Here is a 24089-nt window from a genome sequence, read left to right on the forward strand (position 1 = left end):
CGCACAGTCAGCTATAAAAGGCCCCGAAATGACAATGTAAAACAATTCAAACGAGAAAACTAACGGCCTAATTTATGTACAAAAAATGAACGAAAAACAAATATGTAACACATAAACAAACGACAACCACTGAATTAAAGGCTCCTCACTTGGGACAGGCACATACATACAGAATGTGGCGGGGTTAGACATGTTAACGGGATCCCAACCCTCCCCCTAACCTGGGACAGTGGTGTAACAGAACAACATCAGAACGAACTATAAAAATCAGTTGAAAGAGGCTTAATTCATCAGATGGATAAAAATACAAATACTACAAATACAAGTGGACGTGGCCGGGTACTTGTACATCCAAACAACAAAAAGACACTAAGTACAGATCTGAGAGTACTCGCAGTTACTGACAGCTAGTTCAAAGCCACTAACAACTATGAAAAAAAATCATGCATCTAAGACTAAATTATCAATCCGTACACATCCAACATCCAATGGATTTAGTAAAGGCGTCAGAAACAGTCAGAGAAAAACATGACCTTGTGCAATGCCAAGATACAGGTATCGACAGATTGTAGATCCATGAATGTGTATGTATATAGCAATAATATTTAGTTTGCTTTTAATTTACTGATAACAAAATCAATATCAGTACCAATAAAAACAATATTTAATGATCGAATTACAGTGTTGAATTGGTAACCTTTTAGAATAAGTTTATTTAAAGGATCGATAAGTTTACCAGGATCGTTTCTAAATTTCCGGGCACGGTAAACAATATTGCCGTAAAAATGAGGATGTGCAATCCCGTTTGAAATAAGTTTTCTACAGGTACAACCAAACTTCAAAACCAAATCTTTATATCTGTGGAAGAATTTAGTAAAGGTTTTAAGTAATTTGTGGTGACGAAATCCCTGGCTTAATAATTTACCAGTAATACATAGATTACGTTCGTTCAAATCAAAAACGTCACAACAGACACGGGCATAGCGAACGAGTTGTGAAATATAAACACCGTAAGATGGTGCCAAAGGAACATCACCATTCAAAAAGGGAAAATTAACAATAGGGAACGAAAAATCGTCCCTTTTGTCGTAAATTTTAGTGTGGAGTTTCCCGTGTAAAACCGAAATATCTAAATCTAGGAAAGGACAGTTGTTACCGTTTAAATTTGATTTATTTAAAGTGAGTTCCTTTGGGGAAATTTCGGCAGTATATTGAGAAAATTCTTGATTATTTAACGAAAAAATATCATCAAGATAACGGTAAGTGTTGTTGAATTTATCAATTAAATGCAATTTAGACGGGTCTTTACTGAGTTTGGTCATAAACTGTGATTCATAACAGTACAAAAACAAGTCTGCTATTAAAGGGGCGCAATTAGTGCCCATAGGAATACCTACAACCTGTCGATAAACTTTGCTGCTGCGAAACGTACATAAATATTATCAAGGAGAAAATTAATAGCTTCAATTATCTCATCACACCTCCAGTAAGTATATCTAGCATATTTACCTTTCTCATTAGAGAAGCAGGCTTTAAATGAGTTGCAGCAAATATATTAGCATTCGGATTTACCAAACGACCATTTAATTAAATAGTCAAGTTTTTGTTTGAGAAGATTGTGTGGAAGTGTAGTGTAAAGAGTAGAAAAGTCAAAACTGTCAACAGAATCAAAAGGACCATCAAAAGCACGTAATTTATCTGAAACATCCAAAGAAATTTTTACACTCCAAAAATAGTTAATTCCACTATATTCATATATTTTATTACAATAGTTTATGATAAGCTCTTTGATAGTAGTTAAGGAACTTGTTAAAAGCACTGAAAGATTAGTCCAAGTCTATTTACGTTGATTTATATTATTCTGAAAGCGTATCGTTCACTCTGAAATAGATTTCATGGTTTATATAATAATTAATACTTCTGCTCTGCCAATCATAATCTATAATCTGCTAAGCTAAAAATACCGAGTTCCAAGGCAATTAAAAAAGGGGAAGTCCATAAAAACTGTCAAATCAAACGCTACTAATCAACGGAACAAGTGAAAAACAACTGCCGTATTCCTGACTTGGAATAGGCATTGTCCAAAGAAAATGGTGAGTTAAGCCTGGTTCTATAGCTAGCGAAACCTCCCACTTGTATGACATTTTATTTTTAATTTAGTTTCACTTGCTTGTTTATCCCAAAAACAATGATATTTCCAGATGAGGTTTTACACCTTATTGTTGTTTCTGATTTATTTGTTTCCATGATCGGTAGTATTCAGTCAACATCTTTCACTACCTAGCTACGGTCGTGTAGTAGTGAGCACATCGCAAATTTGCTTTTAAAGTTGTGTCAGATTTCAAGTAAGTGTCACCCTGTTAGTAGCTGGGCTATGCATATTTGTTTATTTTGCAGAAGGCAAATGAGAAGATATGCTCGTTCGTTAAACTTGTATAAATACATATTAGTTAAGTAAGGCTATTTATGATTTGTAATTCTGTTATATGCATTGTTTATCGGTTCATTAGTTTGTGAAAAGAAGATATTTGAAAGAAAGACCAATTAGACTACGCTTGGCTAGTTGAAGTCATTGGAAAAGATTTGGAAAGAACCTCATAAGGAACATTGTAACATCATTTTATATTTATGGGTTTTTCTAAAAAAAAAAACAGAACTATTACATGTTGTGTTTTGTCAATTTGTTTATCTTGACTTCTTGATTACTGCTAGACAGAATTTGAAAATACTTCTATTGATTATTATATAGGGTATGACGATTTATACCTGCTGTTTTTTATGATTTTAGAGGTACCGATTCCGAAACATGTAGTTCGTAGTGTCTACATACAATATTTGAAAAAAGTGGGCGGCAAACATCTGAATTGAAAAACCTTTTTTTTTTATAAAACTAGGATTCTTTTTTTTGTCAAAATGAAAGAGGAGTCGGTGGCATGTTAATGGTTGGTCCGTGTTTCTGTCTAATAATTTTGTTTATTCTATAATCCCATTTTATGTATAATCAAATAAATCATCTACAAATTGGCATATTTATAACAAATTATACACTAAATCGGTACTAAATGATATTTGAGTCTTGGATGTCATGATGTATATGATAGATGTAATGGCTTTACATTAGCTTTCGATACTACTGGTTCTCTGAGATCTGTACTTTGTATCTTTTGTTGTTTTGTTGAATGTTTCTGTGTTTCGTGCCGATCTGATGAGGCCAATCTTTCACACTTATTCTTAACATTTGTTTTTATGTTGTGCGGTTATCTAGTATCCCTGACTAGAGGGAGGATCTGCTGCTCACAAACATATTAAACCCGTCACACCCTTTATGTACCTGTACAAAGTCAGGAACCTGTAATTCAGTGGTTGTCTCTATTTGACTACTATCGTATTCTTTTTTCATTTTTGTTTTAATAGAAAAGCAAAGGATATGGGGTATACATCCATGACACAAATGCAGAGCATGCACAGCAAAATACACACAATAAGCAAAGGAGCAGCGCTTTTATTGCTGTACTTAATCTCAAAGTCACAGTGAGGCCTTCAACATGGAGCAAAAAAAAATCTCACCTCACTACAATTTTAAGACGGTCCCTCATCCGTTTGAGCGAAATTCTTTGCAAAATAATTCGGTTAGACTTTGAAAGCTGTAACACCACTAAATCGGGCCTGGTCAAAAAGACCATTTTGGAAAGCAGTACACATTTAAAATAAAATAGTTCCGGGATCCTTCTTCGCATAGGTGTAAATATCAAACTATGAAGAATATATATTTTGGTAATGTAGGTATCACAGAAAGGTGACGGACTGATGGTCCTTGTAGAACACATATTCACTGATAACTTTGAATAATAGAAAAATGTATGAACGAATTCTAAAAATGAGGCCATATACTGCTTGTATCTCAGATATGAAGTTCCTGGTTTGTTGTATACAAAATCCCGGTACCCAGTACGGTATGGTGCGTAAATAACGGAATATTAATACCGCCCCCTCATAAATATCTGGAAGTGAAAAATTCCACGTGGAAAGGAATGGGGGCCAACAATAGGTGGTGTGCGTCTTATTAAAATTTAGCACACAAACTGGCTTAAAATTGGAGAATTATGTGGCACACACAAGCATTAATCGTGTTGTTGTTTTTCTCATTTGAAGTGTTTCACATCTTTTCATGCCAGTGCCTTTATATTGTACTATACGGTATGTTTTGCTCATTAAATAAGGCAGTACGGTGACCTATACTTGCTTAAATCAAAATCCATTTGTCTCTGATGGGTAGTAAACGTTGTTTCAATGGCAATAATAACAAATCTTCGTATTCTTATCATGCTTATAAAGAGGTCATTCATTTTGACTACATATTCAGATTTTTAATATAAAAACTTGCTTGTGATTTTAAATACAGGGCAAGATTGTCATATAATCATTATCACCATTAATAAAACACTACTAGAACCATACCATTCGAAATGTATATTGAAATGCTTTAAATCATTGTCAAAGGAAATCAAATAATTCAAATAAATGTATAAAGACAATAAATTAGCAAAGCTAAATTGTTTGAAGATATTATTAGAAACATTTGTATGATAAAAAAAAAAAGATAAGCGACATCATAAAGTGTAAAGAAGAAAGAAGAAATTTGAAGAAAATCAATTACCTTGATGTTTAACAAAAATTTTTTGTAGATCCTACTTCTGTATGATAATGATTGTAACTTATACTTACATTGTATTTATCTCCTTTTTTTATTTTTGTAGGGACACTTTCATCTTTGAATATTGACACTGGATCTTGGTTCCTAAATGCAGTGGTCTGGACATTCAAATACCATGCTATACATGAAGAATTGCACCATTTGCTTCTTAGAGTTGGTATATTTAAAAAGTTTATATTTTCAATATAAATCATGTTAGCAGAATAAGACAATTTGAAAAGTATATTTTAGGTTTAATGTAAAAAGATCAAACGCTAGCAACTTTATATGGGCATACAGCACGTGTGTAATAAACATGTTCATTCTTACTGAGATTTTAAAATAAAGTATAGAATATCGCGCTAAATTAAATGCAGAATCAAAAATAAAGAGATACTAAGTAAATAAAGGCAACAGCAGTATACCGCTGTTCAATAGTCATGAATCGATTAAGCGAAAACAAATCCGGGTTACAAACTAAACCCGAGGGAAACACATCATCAATTAAAGGAAAACAACAGAACAACAGACACATTGAATTGCAACAAAAATAAACGTCAAAATACATAGAAACGGACTATTTGATAACAACTGCTATATTCCTGACTTGGTACAGGACATTTCAAGAAAAAATGGTGGGTTGAACCTGGTTTTATGGCTAGCCAAACCTCCCGCTTATATGGCAATGTTAAAAATTCCTCTAATATGACAACATTACGGGACAGGAATACAGTACAAATAAACGCAGGAACACTCAGGACAGAGAAATAAATAAATAAATAATATAATAGTTCGTTACAACATGTTAACTACAGAATAACAACGGACACCTCCCATAAATTTATGACAGTACACCAGGACGCCACAAACTAAGTATAAACTGCGCGTCATACGAATGTATCAACCTATGACATATATTCAAACAGACATATACAAATTCAATTGCACGTGGTTGCTATCTATTTATATTTATATTTATGTTTATATCGGGTTATTTGACCGTCGGCAGTCTTCGGAGGTCATCTTTATTGTAAATTAGATCGCATCTAGACTAAAATTCACACGAACTGATGATATATATTATTGAGTCCATGCACTGTTGACGACTTATTGTAATTTGGATACGTTTTAGCATGCTATAAATCAAATGTGATAATTTGAGTCAAATCGATAGAATTAATTTAGCAGCTAATGCCCCTTTCATAAAAGAAATGTCAGTGATATCTTGCATCCGACGTATTAAATGAACACTAAATTTGTGATACTTATGAAACTATAAGTATAAAGATAAGAAGATTTGGTATGATTGCCAATGAGACAACTCTCCAAAAGAGACAAAATGACACAGAAATTAACAACTACAGGTCCCCGTACGGCCATCAACAATAAGCAAAGCCCACACCGCATTGTCAGCTATAAAAGGCCCCGAAATGACAAATGTAAAACAATTCAAACGAGAAAACTAACGGCCTAATTTATGTACAAAATAATGGGCGAAAAACAAATATGTTACACAGCAACAAACGACAACCACTGAATTACAGTCTCCAGACTTGGGATAGGCACATACAGAATGTGGTGGGTTAAACTAGTTAGAGGCGCCAAACCCTCCCCCTAACCCTGGACAGTGGTGCAACAGTACAACACATGCACACACTATACAAAATAATAAATAGAAAACAAATATAATAACCAATAACAAACAACCACCACCTCACTACCTCTCTACAGGCTCCTGAATTCGGACAGGCACATATAGAAAGTCGCGGGGTTAAACTCGTTTGAAGGCGCCAACCCTCCCCCTATCCTGGGACATAAGGTTTATAAGGCTTCATATCTCAATATCGCATCAATAACAAAACACAATTAGGTTCGATTACTCTGTCGCTAAAGATTGGCAGGTAAAGGGTCAATAAGTTCAGAATTTAATTATGTCCAATCAGAAACATATGTATCAACTATCTCTCTGGATAGTTTTATATATGGATCAGGTGTAATATATCTCTATATTAGGTAAAATATCGATAAACAAATATTGTCAACTAAAATTGGCCATACCAGAAAGATTTCAAATTGTGCAAACACTTTTGCATCGAATACTTTTACACAAACACAATATGAAAAAAATCGGTTTAAGTGAACATTAATAAAAATCTGAATACAATTATATCAAAATTTTAAAACTGGATCGTTGCTTTTTATCTGAACCTTTCATTATCTTTTACTTTATTTTTGTTATATTTTATCAAATAATGAAGTGAATTTGATAGAATTTATCACAATCAATTTGATATGTGAAATTGTATCGACCTGTTTCTGTATTAGACAAAATTTCATAATTTGTCAGCTAATGAAATTACTTTTTATATTTTATACATAATAGGTTTGGACTGTTAAACGGGTTTTTCTTTGCTACTATGAAAATGAATATACAATCTTAAAACATTTGTCTTTAAATAAATAATGCACATTTCTTGCAATATAAACACGATTGTACAAATCATCTGGACACCACCGCTGTTTTAAAACATCCAGACATCGACGAATAGTTCAACTTTTTCAATTATTCAGGACCGTAACTTAAGCTCAATTCAAACTGTTAAATAATAAACGCAGCGCTAGAGCTATGTTTTCGGTTTTAAAATAAAGGTTCAACATATTGATTTTATTCAATGCTATTAACGAAAAGTAGAGCTTAGATTGCAAATTTTCAGGTTCAACATGCTGACGAAGAAAAAAAGAACGATATATAAAATTGATCATGGACGTAATTAAACTCAATCTAAACTGTCAGGATCAACATTTGTAGACTTGATTATGTTCGAATACAGATAAGATAAGTGTAAAATGTAGAAAATTGGTTCGGTTTACAAGAAAATTGTTTTCAAAAGGACTGTTCAAATTTTATTGATCTAATTCAGTGAATAGGGCAGTTTTTCACGTCATCAAATTCACGTGATGTATAACTTATTTTAATACGCGTTTCACAGCAATGACATGCGATGAGTCTCACCGCCTTTAAATATATCTCACTTACACAGATGTACGTTCCCTTTATACAGGGTTGATGAAGCAAATAACATTTCATTAATTTCGGCGTCCAAAGCACCTTTCTCAACTTACCTTCATCAGGAAGGCCCAAACCCAAATAAATAAAAGCCAAAGTAAAGACATGAAGATATATGACCAAAAGGGACATAAATCACTATTTACCGGATTTGTAATAAAATAAGCAACACGACGGGTGCCACATGTGGAGCAGGATCTGCTTACCCTTCCGGAGCACCTGAGATCACCCCCAGTTTTTGGTGGGGTTCGTGTTGCTTAGTCTTTAGTTTTCTATGTTGTGTCATCTGTACTATTATTTGTCTGTTTATCTTTTTATTTTTGGCCATGGCGTTGTCAGTTTGTTTTCGATCTATGAGTTTGACTGTCCCTCTGGTATCTTTCGTCCCTCTTTCACAAATGATTTAAATTGATTTGTGTAAGTATAATATACATTCAGTGCGTTTGAATTTTGTGTCATTAATTGATACACGACATACCTTTTTCTACATTATCCAACGACCATGTTGATTTCGGGTGTTCACTGCTACATATGATATTATGTAACGAGACAAATATAACCGATTTTCAAAAACTATTTCCGAAACTTTACTTTCATATTTAGTTTTTGTTTGACAGTGAGTAGCGCTACATGTTGGGGTTGTAAAAAATAAATAAACAATAAATAAAAGATAAACACAAATTTCGAGGAATTCGTTATGATTGATCATATGATTAGTTTAAATTTATATAATAAACCATCTTTTCAATTATTTATAGGTAAACAGATTAGTTGCAAAAGGCAAAGATCCAGAAGTACTTGGTCAGAAATTGACCGTATCGGAGGTTAAGTCAACCCTAAGGAAGACATTTACTTCTTTCCGGGTGTTTATGGAGACTCTCCTCGGTTGTTTAAGGACTAAATGAAATACACAATTTGGGTGGCTTATTAAAGATGACAGTGGTGTAAAGAAATTATGCGGTTTTGCAGATTTTGAAATGTAATCAATATGAAGATAAATATACCAATATAATTATAACTATATATTTTCTAAATATCTATTATGTCTATGAGACATTTCATTAGACACCCCTGCAACATATCATATTTATTATATACTTAGTAGTAAATACAGGTAAATTGTATGTGTAATACAATTGATGACAATCGTGCTGTATCAGCCATCCGTGATGATATCGATATCAGTCACGGTTAAAAAGGCATTATCAAACCCCTAATCTGTATGACGTCACGTAATCGATATTAGTCACGGTTACCAAAGTTTTATCAAACCCCTAATTTGTATTACGTCATGTCTCGTGAAAAATACATAAGAAAGATTAGTTATACTTGAGGTACATGTATATAATAAAGTATATATGATATGGCTTTTTCAATATCACACACCGTATTAACCCTCAACCAACATAATCCCTCGAGCAGAGCTCTTGGGATTATATTGGTGTCTCGGGTTGATACAAGTGTGATATGTACTACTTTCCAGTATGTTCTTTCTTGACTGGGCCCGATTGGGTGGTGTTACATCTTACAAAGTCTATCCAAATTATTTTTGCAAAGAATTCCGCTTAAGCCGGTGCTAGGGGCCGTCTTAAACTTGCAGTGAGGTGAGAGTTTTTTTGCTAAGTGTTGAGGTCTCACTGTGACTTTCAGATGAAGAACAGCAATGAAAGCGCTATTCCTTTGCCTTTTGTATGTCTTTATGTTGTGCATTTACTGATTTTGTGTCATGGATGGATACCCCATATCTTTTGTTTTTCTATTATATAATTCTCTATATATCATATCGAGATTTCATGCGCTTTGGATGGATAAGTATCTATAGAACAAATTAAACAAGGAACCCACGTGGTTTTGAGAGATATTGTATTAAAGCAATGAACACGTTCCCATGCTTTTTTTCATGTGTACCACGAATATAAAATCTCACTAATTTGTTTTTTTCAATTGAGACTGCAAACACATGTTTTGGCTTCACTTTGGTAAACTTATAAAACCAATAATCGGACAATAATGTGTGAACAAATTCATAATAATACTTTTATTTTATGAAATCTTCTGTATGTATGGTTTCACCCTTAAGATTTTGTGTAATGTGTGTCCAAAATTAGGGAAACCCCTGTTTTGACAGTTCTTCAAATGTCCGTTGATTTCGCACTTGCCTTCTAAAAATGGCTTATTTTGAACAAAGGAAACATTTTATACTACGAAATATAGTCAAATTGCAACCAAACAGACTGTCAATGATGCGGAGCAAAATTAATTTCATTTTGATAAAAGTTGACTTAATGAAACCAATTTTATCTTATGATGTCAATTTTATTTAAAGTAAAATGGCTAATTATTGGATTGCAGTTATAAATTTATGCTTGAACTTATCAGTTTTAATCTTTTCCGTCCCTTCGGAAGACATAAACATTAACAAGAAATATTGTATTTGTGTTACATTGCGGATATGGCGAAATCGGGTAATGCGCCATATCATCGGCCGCGCGGACACAGGGGAATCCAATGTGCCTTATTTTGCTTCTAATATGACGTTCTTTTTTCGCTTTGGAAACAAAGCCATGTTCTTATTACAATAAAACGTGGGCTGCACGTGATTGACGTCACAATTGAAATTGCAACGTCAGTTGTATTTCGAACAACGCCGGTATAAAGATATTGACAAATATAATGCCTACCCATGTTAAAATGAGCATAGAGCATGGCATGAAAGAATTATTTCTTAATTTTATTTTTTCTGAAAAAAAAATACCGCTCTGTGAAGTGAAAAATATATAATGTTAATTAATCATGCGCCACGTATCAGCGCGGAAAGAGGAACCAACCGACTATTAAAGAGACAGGCTATTTTTGTAATATTAATTAAAACGTTCTAATAAGTTTAGGATTTTGGTGAGCTCGTGACGCAATTTTTTTTCTAGTTAAAAATGAAAAAATGCTCAAGCTTAGTGATTATCTATTCGACGGATTTTTCTTTTTTTTCTTTTGCTCATTATGTTATCCCTTATATTTCAACTAATGGTTTTTTATATCCCCTAGGTTCATTGTTTTACTTCTCACATTCTTAATGCTGTTTTATCTAAATCATTTTAAAAAGATGCGTAAAGAAAAAATCTAAAAAATAACAAGCAATATGAAGCAGCAGCACGCTTTATCAAGTAATCCTTTACATCCGTATCAGAAGTTCATCTTATACTATTTTCGAAAACGTTGTATGGAAATCAAACTTACAAAAGTGCTTTTGGCATTTTTGGAACAGTTGTGTAGTTGCTGTATAACATTTACTACGGACTGTGTCCACCGATGTTAAAAAGATATTCTATCAGCAAGTTCAGTACTTTACTCTTGCTTTTCATCTGTTAGACCAGTTGTCGTATAGTTTTATCCAGAAACGGAATGCAGAGTCTGTTGGTCAGTGTAGGTCTAGGTATGAAACAGAATGAAAAGATATAAACGAGAAAAAAAAAACAGGTAAATATATTGTCATTTTGTTGGTATGATGGCACTATCATGACTAACGAGCTTTGTTTTTCTGAACTGATTATTATCAATCAACTGAAATCATTTCGCTGATTGACTTTGAGATTGGGACGGCAGATTAAACAGAAATTATTTGTACAGAGCTTAGGTTACGATCTCCTCGGGAAAAGTTATCCCTACTTAAAATAAGTAGATCTGTTATGATGATTGCCAACAAAATATTTGTCCAACAGAGTCTAAATGCCGCGGATTCAAGCAATGATATAAACCCAAATTATATTATCAACTATAGAAATCCCTAACATACCAACTTTTAAACAATTAAAACGAAAAACCAACGGCCTGCTGTATCACAAAACACAACTCATAAATCACAGGCTTCTGACTTGGGACAGGCTCATACAAAATGTGGCGGAGTTAAACATTTTTGTGAGCTCCTGATATTCCTTTTAACCTGGGACAGTGTTATAACAGCACATTATAAAAAACATCTGTAAAAATCGCTTCGAAACTGCTTGACTCAACACATTGCACGAAGCATAAAACATTTATTATAAACATAAAAGACACAAAGTACCGATTTAATAGTAATCTCAGTTACTGAATGTTAGTTTAAAGTCCAATAATGACTAATAAATAAATTATGTTTTCTCATACTAAAGTATCAATCAGAACACATTGATTGATGTTTTTTTTGTTATTTGACGCCACTTTCAGCACTCATGGCTATATCGTGGCAGCCAGATTTTTTTGGTTGAGGAAGCCGGAATTTCCATAGAGAACTTAAGATCGGAGTCGAACAAACCTGTCACATGCTGGATTTTAACACACAACATCAGTGTTTACTTTTACTTACTTTATATGTTTCATAGTTTCATAGTTTATTAAAGAAAACTCAGCCGCAGAAGACTGCGTAACAGGAGCATATTATACACAATATTAATTACAACATGACAGACAAGAGATCGCTGTGGATGTACTATTTGGTTTACGGGTTCAGTTTAAAGTCGTCACAAACAGTCTGAGAATAGCATGACTTTGTGTAATGTCGTAAGAAAAGTACATTATATCAACATGATCTAGGACCATAAGTTTTGAAAAATTTATAGTAATTCAAATTTAGTTTCGTTTTAACTAATCAAAAAAATAATTATTGTTAGTAACGATATAACAAGATTCAAAGATCTTACTACGGTGATAAATAATATCCTTTAATAATACGTTTATCGAAAGAATCAATAGGCATACATGCATAATACTTTTCAAATGTAGTTTACGTGATTTATAAACGTTACGGTAAAATAAGGATGTACTAACTGTTTTTGATAAGAATTCTACAGCTTCGTCAAACGTCATAACAACATATTACATCTATGAAATTATTTAGTAATTCATGGTAACGAAATCCCTGGCAGAATACTTTACCAGTTATACATCGATTGCATTCATTTAAATCTCAAAGACTACAGACAAGGGCAGAGTGAACGAGTTAGGAAATATACACACCGTAAGAAGGGGGTGAAGAAATATCACTTTTCAAAAAGGGAAATTACCAATAGGGAACGAAAAATCGTCTCTTTTGTCGTAAATGATTGATTGATAAATCCAGTCAGTAACTGAAATTAAAAAATCTAGAAAAAAAATTATTGCTGTTAATGTTAGATTTATTTAGGTTATTTAGGTATCTATGATAAGTTTATTTACAATCATTGGGTCTATGCCACTGCTGGTGGAGTTTTTCTCCCAGAGGGTGTCACCAGCCCAGTAGTCAGGACTTCTGTGTTGACATGAATTATCATTAATATGGTCATAATTATATATTAACTGTTTAAAAACCTTAGAATTTTCAAAAGGCTAAGGCTTTTCTACCTCAGGAATAGATTACCTTAGCTGTATTTGGCAAAACTTTTAGGAGTTTTGGGTCCTCAATGCTCTTCAACTTCGTACTTTATTTGGCCTTTTTAACTTTTTTTTAGCGTCACTAATGAGTCTTTTGTAGACGAAACGCGCGTTTGGCGTACAAAATGTCTATCCTGGTAAGCATGATGAGGTTTATTTTATCCTTTTATAAAATAAGTAAATATCTTGATTATCTAAAGCAAAAATTAAGGTAACGGTAAGTGTTATCAAACTTATCAATTAAAAGGAATTTATACAAATCTTTACTCAGTTTGGCCATAAACTGTGATTTATAAGAATACTGGAACACGTTTGCTATAAAAGGGGCTCAATTGATGCCCATCGAATACTTACATCCTGTCGATGAACTTACCACGTTGCAGATTCATGTTATTTTCATAATTCAGGAACAGCGTGAAGGGATGTATAATTATTTTTGTAAGTTCAGTCACGTGTGTAGCTGAAAGATGTTTGAAAGTATCTGTGAAATTAATTAATAGCGTTTTTTCAGAGTGATTAACAGTTTGCTGCTTTGTATATTCTTAAAGATACCAATGCACAAACAATGCAGATGAACAAAATAAATTTACATTCTGTAGCAAAAACAAAATAAAAACAAAACAATAACTATTAAACATTGAATATGTCAATAATGTGAAAGAATCTACCTTTTCTTCTCAAAAGAACTTACTCTTTCGTGTATCATTTAATTTATATGCACAATTCGTATTCAATTTTCTCCATCAGTCGCATATGAAAATGTTTAAATTTGTTTAATTTTCATCGATACATTCCTTAGAGAATATTTTGAGAGTTTCCAAGCTTCCCAGTAAATCCCGTCTCTCTCAATCATTCCACCATTGTAATACTGCCCATTTAGGCTGCCCTCAGTACACCAATTGAGCCACCAGCCAGCATATTCTTTCTCTCCACAATTTATAAAGGATGATCCATCATTGTCCCTATCCCATATTGAGAACCCATATCCATTTGGTGGGAATGATAAATCTTGTGCAGTAAGGATGTCTCCTGTAATAAAGAAGTACAGTAAAATAAAATATCACTTTAGAGATAATGTGTTCTTTTCTAAATTTACTTCACCAGGAACTGGTAAATCTTGTGCAGTAAGGCTGTCTCCTGTAATAAAGAAGGACAATAAAATAAAATATCACTTTACAGATAATGTGCTCTTTTCTAAATTTTGCTTCACCAGGAACGCTTTAACAAAAACATTTGAGGGCCTTGTTGGCAAACCAGTCTAAATAGTTCATCTTCATCGATTACTAGCCTGTTAACACTAAGGTTGTGAGTTCGAACCCGCTAGTGGTAGTGGCGGTCTACTCCGATCGAAATTGATTAGAATTACTAGGGTTTTTTTTGTCGAAGGTCGGTGGTTCTCTGGAACATTCTGGCATCCACTAATACAAATTGGCCACCGTTATGTATCCAAGATTGTTGAAAGAGGCGTAAGACACCAACAATCAAATAAACAATTGAAAGCATAACATGTATTACTACTTAAATACATGAGGAGCGTATGACTAAAAAAGTAAGATAAAAAGAATTATGTATTGATTGATTGATTAATTGATTGTTTTTACCCAACTTTCATCACTCTTGCGATATTTCGTTGAGGTCATTTTTTATTGGTTGAGGAAGCCGGAGTGCCCAGAAAGAACCACCGACCTTCGGAAAGAAAACTGATAATCCTAGTCAATTAAGATCAGAGTCGAACGCGCACCTGCCATGTGTCGGATTCGAACTCATAACAGGCTAGTGATCAGTAGTTCGACTACTTAAACCACTCGGCCATCGAGGCCCTGATAATGATGTGACTGTGAACACGATCTTTAAATATAGAAATTGTTGGTGATTTGGGTTGATTATTGCAGTGTTTTTTGTAAATGTTTGATAATATATTTTATGTTTCATTTAAGGAATCTTAAATCCGCATAAGATTCAAGTTAACTGTCATCATAAAGCACAATACTTTGTGACAAAAACACCATTAAGTGTTCGTAAACAGAAGGATCGATCAACATTCATTTCATGCGGTCACTAACATATCAGAGCGTTTCGAGGAAATAATTCACACATCGATCTTGCTTTCTTTAGTAAACAATAGCCGAGGAGAAGATCCTAGTAGGAAAGTTCACGGGCGACGTCGACAACGGCAACGGACGCCAAATAATGACAATAACTGAAATGGCTTTTTAGATAGAAATAGACACAAAGGCGGATTATGCAAACAGTAAGAAACACTTTTTGAATTCGATTGATGACCTGAGAACTAATCTGATTAAACCATCGACAAGCTTGTCGCACGTGTAAGATCAGAGAATTTGACAAATTTAGAAGCTCCATAATTTTCAAAAACAATCATTTCAATTCTGCAACGATATCAAACTAGTTAACTTTTCCAGTTCTTTCCTCACGTTTGATTTAAAGACAACCTTTATCTTCTCATTCAATTGACAATTCTTTGCTGCAAAATTCGATTCATCAGTATATATCTCTTACTTTAAGTCACACTAAATTTTACTTTGCGAACCACAACAATTTAAAATCAAAATATATTACAGACGATACATTGAACATGCTTGATATTTTGATGAAACATTTATGATAAAAAAGGCCGTATACAGAATACGCAAATTCAAATGATAAATCTAATTCAACTAGGTCACATAATAAGGTACTCAGCAAATTTTGTTCATGTGATTTTCACTTGAAACTCATTTAATGTTTTAGACCAAGTTTGCCAATGTAATCAATGATAAGTAACCTAAATGTTATATTATTATGAATAACAATATGAATAACAATATAATAATTAAAGTTTTATCAATCAGTCTATCAAGCAGCAAAAAATTTAACTGGGTTGAATTATTCTTAATATTTACAAGTGTAGTGTGAAGTTTTTATAACTATTTTGCTGGGAGTTGTAAAAACAATTCCTATATATTGTTTGAAATGATATGATTTATATTACAACGAAATCACACTTGAAAAGACCAATAAACAAATTAACAATTATACAGTAAAAATTCACAGCCAGATATAAAAATAATCATCTCAATTTAAAAACTTATCGCACCCGGTCTTGCCCCTTTGAAGTTTGTGTTTGTTACCTTGATTTTTATTTATAATCGATTAATGAGTTTTTCACAGATATATTTCCAATTAAAATTGCATTTTGCATATCTGAATTTTTTCCTTCTCGCGCTGTTTCATTTGAAAGTTTGAAGAATCCAAAGAATTCAAATAAAACGCAAAATAAATTCCAGATTCTGAGTACAAGAGACATGAGTTTTTTATGATGTGGGAAAGGATGAATATCATTTTACCGAGCTCTTTATTTTTCATAACAAAGGTGTATTTCTAAACCTAGCTCTGTGATTTTAAAAGCTAGTTCTGTCTTTTATAATTTTGCTTTAAACTATGTTAATCAGATGCATATTTAATCTATTGGTGTGTTTATGAAATCTATATATATACATGTCTTGTTCGATGTTGTAGACACAATCGTAAAGACAACACATATGGGCTGTTGGTTTAAATGATCAAGTATTACGCTTACTGCAATTGAGAGTCTCCAAACTGCAGAAATCAATGAAATAATTATGTGAAAATTTAAAATTTGTTGTTTTGTTTACTTTGATATGCAATTTGTTTTGATTTTAAGGCTTTTATACGAACAAAGTATAACAAAAATGCCGAACTCCAAGGCAAAATTCAAAAAGGTGAAGTCCATAAAAACTGACACAATCAAACGCTATCAATCAACATGATCAAAGGAGCAAGTGGAAAACAACATTCATAGTCCTGACTTAGTACTGACATTTTCCGAAGCAAATGGTAGGTTAACCGAGTTTATATAGCTAGCTTAACCTCCCACCTTAACCAGTTATCTAATCTAAAGGAACATTTTCAATTTGTTCATGCGATTGTCATCATTCTCTCTTAATAGTTCCCAAATTTTGGACTCATATAAAACTAATACTGCGCTTTTGCTTGCCTAAGTGTTTGTAAATCAACGTTTTGAATACGTTTGGTTTTGTGGATGCGAAATAAATGAGGTTGTTTTCGTTTATAAGTATTACATAAACTAACATATCACTAAGTAAACACACGGCGTCACGATGTGATCTGAACAAAACAAAAGCTAAATGAAAGACATGATTAAAATATATACCAGCATTTCCATTATAATTTGCAATAGTGAGTACGTAATAAGTAGCTTCATTGCCTACAACAAACGTATCATATTCAGCATACCGCATCTCACCGTTCCAGTCTTCTAGATCAACTCGTAGTTTATAATTCCTTGTAGATAGGATCTTATGTAAATTTTCATTCCCTGCAAATACAAAACATTTACTAGTATACTGTGCTTCATTTTATCTACCGTTCCAATAACACACACACACGCACAAGAACAGTGCTGACCGTCATCTCATTGATTAATTTAGAATAAAGTTAAATAAACAAGGGAACCACAACGGAGAAAGATCGGTTACAAAAATGTTATAAACGTGCAAAATAAGAACGGCATGTGTGTATAGAACACTAGAGAAATATACAAGATGTTACTTTCATGTTTTACCAAAACGAAAACTAGTACCACTATTAGCTTATAAGACAAAATCAAAATATAGTACATTATTTTTTCAATATTTGAATGTAAAGGTGTTTCAAAGAAAAAAGGATGGTTCAACAGATTTCTACATGATTTGGCAGGAATATAAACAGGAATTGGGGGGTATGAATTCGGAATGCTGGTTAGAAATATATTTCTATATAAAACTGATAGTATATTGAAAAAGATGCAGGTAAAAAAATGTTTATTGTTGATAGCAAATACCATGTATTGTATACTATTTCTCGATAAAGTACAAATTAGGTATTAGGTTATTCACACGCAAACCAAACATGTATATTGGTCTATATTGATCGGAGTATTCAGAAAATTTTAGAAGAGATAAAAAAGATTCTTAAATCAAATTAATGCAATCATGACTATGTATTGCCTCAGCGCAAGAACTTTTCACTTTCAGCACAATGTTTTAAATATTTATGAGAATGCTCTAAACTAGTGTAAGGTGATTCAATATTTTTGTGAATGTCTGCACATTGGACATCCTTTGTCTTATAAGATAATAACGGTACATAAACATGTATCTACTGCAAGATAGGCTATATATGTATCTTCTGGGACATAAGATACACATGCATCTACTGGAACATATAGTATACATGTTTCTACTGTAACATATGCTATAAATGTATCTACTGGAACATGTGATACATATTTATCTACTGAAAAATAGGATATACATGTATCTGCTGGAACATAGGGTATACATGTATCTACTGGAACGTAGGATATACATGTATCTACGGGAACATAGGGTATACATGTATCTACTGGGATATAGGGTATACATGTATCTACTGGAACATAGGGTATACATGTATCTACGTGAACATAGGGTATACACTTATCAACTGGAACACAGGGTATACATATATCTACTGGAACATAGGGTATACATGTATCGTCTGTAATATAGGGTATACATATATCTACTGGAACACATGGTACTCATGTATCTACTGGAACATAAAGTATACATGTATCTACTGGAACATAAAGTATACATGTATCTATTGGAACAAAGGGTATACATAGATCTGCTGGAACACAGACTATACATGTATCTACTTGAACATAGGGTATATATGTATTTACTGGAACATAGGGTGTACACTTATCTACAGGAATAAAGGGGATACATATATCTACTGGAACATAGGGTACTCATGTATCTACTGGAACATAAAGTATACATGTATCTACTGGAACATAAAGTATACATGTATCTACTGGAACAAAGGGTATACATAGATCTGCTGGAACACAGACTATACATGTATCTACTTGAACATAGGGTATATATGTATCTACTGGAACATAGGATGTACACTTATCTACTGGAATAAAGGGGATACATAAATCTACTGGAACATAGGGTATACATGTATCTACTGGAACATAGGATACACATGTATCTACTGGAACATAGGGTATACATGTATCTACGTGAACACAGGGTATACACTTATCTACTGGAAAAATGGGTATACATGTATCTACTGGAACATAGGGTATACATGTATCTACTGTAATATAGGGTATACATATAACTACTGGAACACATGGTATACATGTATCTACTGGAACAAAGGGTATATATGTATCTACTGGAACACAGGATATACATGTATATATTGGAACATAGGGTATACATGTATCTACTGGAACATAGAGTATACACCTATCTACTAGAATATAGGGGATACATGTATCTACTGGAACATAGGCTTTACATGTATCTACTGAATCACAGGGTATACACTTATCTACTGGAACATAGTGTATACATGTATCTACTGGAACATACGGTATACATGTATCTACTGTAACATAGGGTAGATATGTATCTCCTGGAACATAGGGTATACATGTATCTACTGTAATATAGTGTATACATATAACTACTGGAACACATGGTATACATGTATCTACTGGAACATAGGGTATATATGTATCTACTGGAACACAGGATATACATGTATATATTGGAACATACGGTATACATGTATCTACTGTAACATAGGATAGATATGTATCTCCTGGAACATAGGGTATACATGTATCTACTGGAACACAGGGTATAGATGTATCTACTGGAACATAGGGTATACATGTATCTACTGGAATCTATATGAAAACATGTACCTACTGGAATATAGAGTATACACTTGAATACTGAAACATAGGGTATACACATATCTACTGGAATATAAGGTATACATGTATCCCCTGGAACATAGGATATACATGCATCTCCTGGAACACAGGGTAAACAAGTATCCCCTGGATAATAGGGTATACATGTATATATATTTCGTTTTAAATAGTTTTAAAAAAATATAAAAAAAGATATGAATAAAATCAAATATGCTGTGTAAACCTCAAATAGAGAGGCACACAACGACACAAAAACATCTTAAATAATCCAAAGGTTAACACTTTATCTCAAACAATAGACAATGTCAGTGGAATAACACGCAATATTACAAAGAAAGATGTCGAATGAAAAACATTAATTACATTTAAACCTCTCCTGAGTACCTGAGTTCAGCACTGCTCTTTGGTATATGGAAGCCTGAGCCTAATGTTAATGTCCGTATAATTTCAATTAAAACACTGCAAAAATTTGATTGTTTGTATAAAAGTAAGTGGTTGTCGTCAATTTTTAGTTTAAATTAGAAACCCAATCACATATGTGGTAATTCAAAAAGTAGGATAAGATTTAGTGTTCCTTGGAGTCATTCTATTGTTACCATAAAATAAACTTTGTGACATTAATATTTATATATATGTAGAAAAAGGTATGTCGTGTATCAATTAATGACACAAAATTCAAACTGAATGTATATTGTACTTACACAAATCAATTTAAATCATTTGTGAAAGAGGGACGAAAGATACCAGAGGGACAGTAAAACTCATAGATCGAAAACAAACTGACAACGCCATGGCCAAAAATAAAAAGACAAACAGACAAATAAGTTATTTTAAAGAGAAAGATAAATATTGACCATTTAGACTTGATTTTAATTTTTCTTAAGACGAATAATTCCACGGAAATAATTAAACACTCAAGTTTTCCGCATTCTCTCGATATGTCACCATGGCATAATCCTAAATAGATAAACAAATAAACAGAGGAATAATTATTAATAAAAAAAACGGTAAAATGTTGAGCAATATATCTTTTTTAGAAGGGACAGCCCGTGATTTAAAAGGAAGGATTAATTCTACGCTATCAACAGTTGTCTCATTGTATAAATGATATTTGCTTCGTCCTTATTTCTCTACCCCTCATCATGGCTACAAAGAAACTGTACACTGTCAATGTATATCTGTTCCGCCTAACAGAAGTTCCTCTAGAAACTTTGTTATAAACAATGTCATAATATCTTTTCCTGTTGGAACAAATATTCTATACCCTTTATTCCGTAAGGAACAAATACTGTAATATTTGTTGCAGTGGAAATAATATTACAGAATAATTTAATTTTGGATGTAACGCGTCTTCTGATTGGCTGACGTTGTTTTGTTTATCAGCTCATAGACATAATTTTGTCATGTGACCGTGACGTCATCAACGTTTTTTTCATGCTTTACTCCGGTTTAAAATGGAATTTATAATTAAATTATAAGAAATGACTGTTATATTTTTTCTGTCTATTCGAAATAACATAAAAAATGTGGTGCACACTTTAAAATAACCCGCTACGCGGGTTATTCAGTGTGCACCACATTTTTGATGTTATTTCTTTATAGACAGAAAAAATATTACAGTCATTCCTTAAATATTTCTTCCACTTGCCACTTATATTATGAAGGAAATTTCATGACGACACAATAATATTAAGATTTACCATACACATCTTATTTGTGCTCAGCCTTGATTATTTGATTTCTAATCTAAATATGGTATCATATATTTGCAACGAAGTGGGAGCTAATATGCTTAATAAAGGCTACAGTAGTATACCGCTGTTCGAAATTCATAAATCGATTGAGAAAAGACAAATCCGGGTTACAAACTAAAACTGAGGGAAACACATTAAATATAAGAGGAGAACTACGACACAACAGAAACACAACATTAAAATGTAACACACACAGAAACGAACTATAATATAAAAATGTCCATTTTCCTGACTTGGTACAGGACATTTTAAGAAAAAAAATGGTGGGTTGAACCTGGTTTTGTGGCTAGAGAAACCTCCCGCTTTTATGGCAATGTTAAATATAACATTAAAATGACAACATTACATGACAGGACTACAATATAAATAAATAGGAGAACATATAGGATAGAGAAACATACAAATAATAGCTAACAAAAGGTACCAGGTTTAAAATTAAATACGCAAGACGCGCGTTTCGTCCACACAAGACTAACCAGTGACACTCAGATCAAAAAAGTTCGAAAGCCAAAACAAGTACAAAGTTGAAAAGCATTGAGGACCAAAAGTTCCAAAAAGTTGTGCCAAATACGGCTAAGGTTATATATCTGGGATAAGAAAATCCTTAGTATTTAGAATAATTCATACTTTTGTAAACAGTAAATTTATAAAAATAATTACTATATAATAGATATACATGATAACACCGAAGTGGTGACTAACTACAGAATAAAAACGGATACATAAAACAACATAAACCAGCACATAAAAATTCACAGCCGAGATAGCCAAAGAGATCAACGCAAAAAAAAAAAGGTGACGTCACATTTGAATTTCTGAAATTTTCCCAAAATAGGATAGAATTAGGATAGAATTCAAGATTTGGTTTAAAATACTCATATAACATTTATTTATAACAATGAAAATTACAATACTGATTTATATAAATTGTGGTAGTAATTAGATAATTAATAGTATTATCTAGCTTTGTCGATGTTACTTCTAAATCAAACTGTAAACAAAATATATCGTATAAATTTAGTTGACCTATACTAAAATCCAACAGAAAAAAATAAGATTTACAACTACATACGATAAGACATTAAGTTTGAGGTTTCATTTTTATATACATTAAGTTTGGGGTTTCATTTCTATATACATGTATCAGTCTTCGTACTCAACCAAAGGCACACCAGCCCAGGCTTGTAAAAATGTTGCAATGCCTTTAAAAATCATTTCTACAGGCTAATAGAATCTAACTTAAAAGTTTCGTAAATTTCAGCTTCGGGCCTGTAGATTCAAAAGGTTATCGTGAAGACTGATGTATATATAATGCACTATATTTTTATGGTTACTGTACTGTTAAGGTTTTGATCTCATGAATCTATAGAAAAAGCCATCACAATTTAAGTGACCAATATTGATCGAAGATATAAGTAGAATCAGCGTGTCTGCCGTCAATTCCACGGTTGACGGTCGGAGTCATTGGCACCAATAAGGCGCAGTCGCACCAAAAATGACATTAACTTCTATACGTCTATTATTCCTTAATTATTGTAGGAGTCAGTTGATCTTTTTTCCATGGAAAGCGCAATACTTTTTTGTGTTATTCAAGTTTGAACTTGTGTTTCCACAGAAATGGCTATGCTTTATTTAGGATTGAGTGTTAATCCAGACATTTGTGACCTGCCCAAGGAAACCTATTGTTTACGTATATAAATCTACACTACAGACAGCATTTCTGTAAGAAACAATTAATAAATGAGCAAAAAATGTAGGATTAAAGACCAAAGACGAATAAATCACTACAACAAACATATAAAAATAGGACTCTTTGTGATGTCCTGGAAATGTATTTAAATACTATTATTTACAAAAAAGACTATATCACAGTTAGTCTGCATTATAAATTTGTTTACAATTACGGCATACACAAAAATATGTAATTACTAAAACAAACTTACGTTGGGAGGAGTAGAGACCTACTGGAAGACGGCACACTGTTTTCTTGATTTTTCTTCCTTTTGTTGTTCAGTTCATTATAAGTATTGAATTTCATCTCCAGTTTTCTGTTTTAGTTTTCTAAATGTTGAATAATAAATTGAACTTTAATTCAGAAACTGAACAAAACAACTTATGATGCCAAGTAAAATCTTTTGGATTTTTGTTGTTATCTATAACAGTTATGATCTCCCATTTAACGCCGTTAACTATCCATTTTATTTGGAAAAATGCATCAGATTTCTTTTATAGAATAATCCCAGAGTTAACTACAATCAATATATAACATGTTATAAATGATGATATTTCATACAAAACATTATAATTTTAAGCTATAAATATTTTAAAGAAGGTCTACAGATCAGGAAACGCATAAAATTCTAAACCGAAACGAATGGT

The 24089-nt window shown here is 32.7% G+C and overlaps 1 protein-coding gene and 1 long non-coding RNA gene across 2 annotated transcripts in view; one reads left to right on the forward strand and one right to left on the reverse strand.

Annotated features, from left to right (window-relative positions):
- Positions 1-9619, forward strand: part of LOC127711509 (caspase-3-like) — a 46862-nt gene extending 37243 nt beyond the window's left edge. The window contains exons 8-9 of the mRNA XM_052217590.1: positions 4758-4867; positions 8519-9619. Coding sequence (XP_052073550.1) covers positions 4758-4867; positions 8519-8665 — 257 coding nt within the window. The 3' untranslated portion in view covers positions 8666-9619. The remainder of the gene's footprint in view (positions 1-4757; positions 4868-8518) is intronic.
- Positions 9620-13804: 4185 nt separating this feature from the next.
- Positions 13805-23830, reverse strand: LOC127711516 (uncharacterized). The gene is made up of 3 exons (XR_007986773.1): positions 23654-23830; positions 17338-17502; positions 13805-14171 (listed from the first exon to the last, which is right to left on the reverse strand). It is a non-coding gene; the product is annotated as an uncharacterized LOC127711516 (long non-coding RNA).
- Between the last annotated feature and the right edge of the window lie 259 nt (positions 23831-24089).

The sequence above is a fragment of the Mytilus californianus genome, unplaced genomic scaffold (genome assembly GCF_021869535.1).
Source record: "Mytilus californianus isolate M0D057914Y unplaced genomic scaffold, xbMytCali1.0.p SCAF_8, whole genome shotgun sequence".
NCBI classification, from domain to species: Eukaryota; Metazoa; Mollusca; class Bivalvia; order Mytilida; family Mytilidae; genus Mytilus; species Mytilus californianus.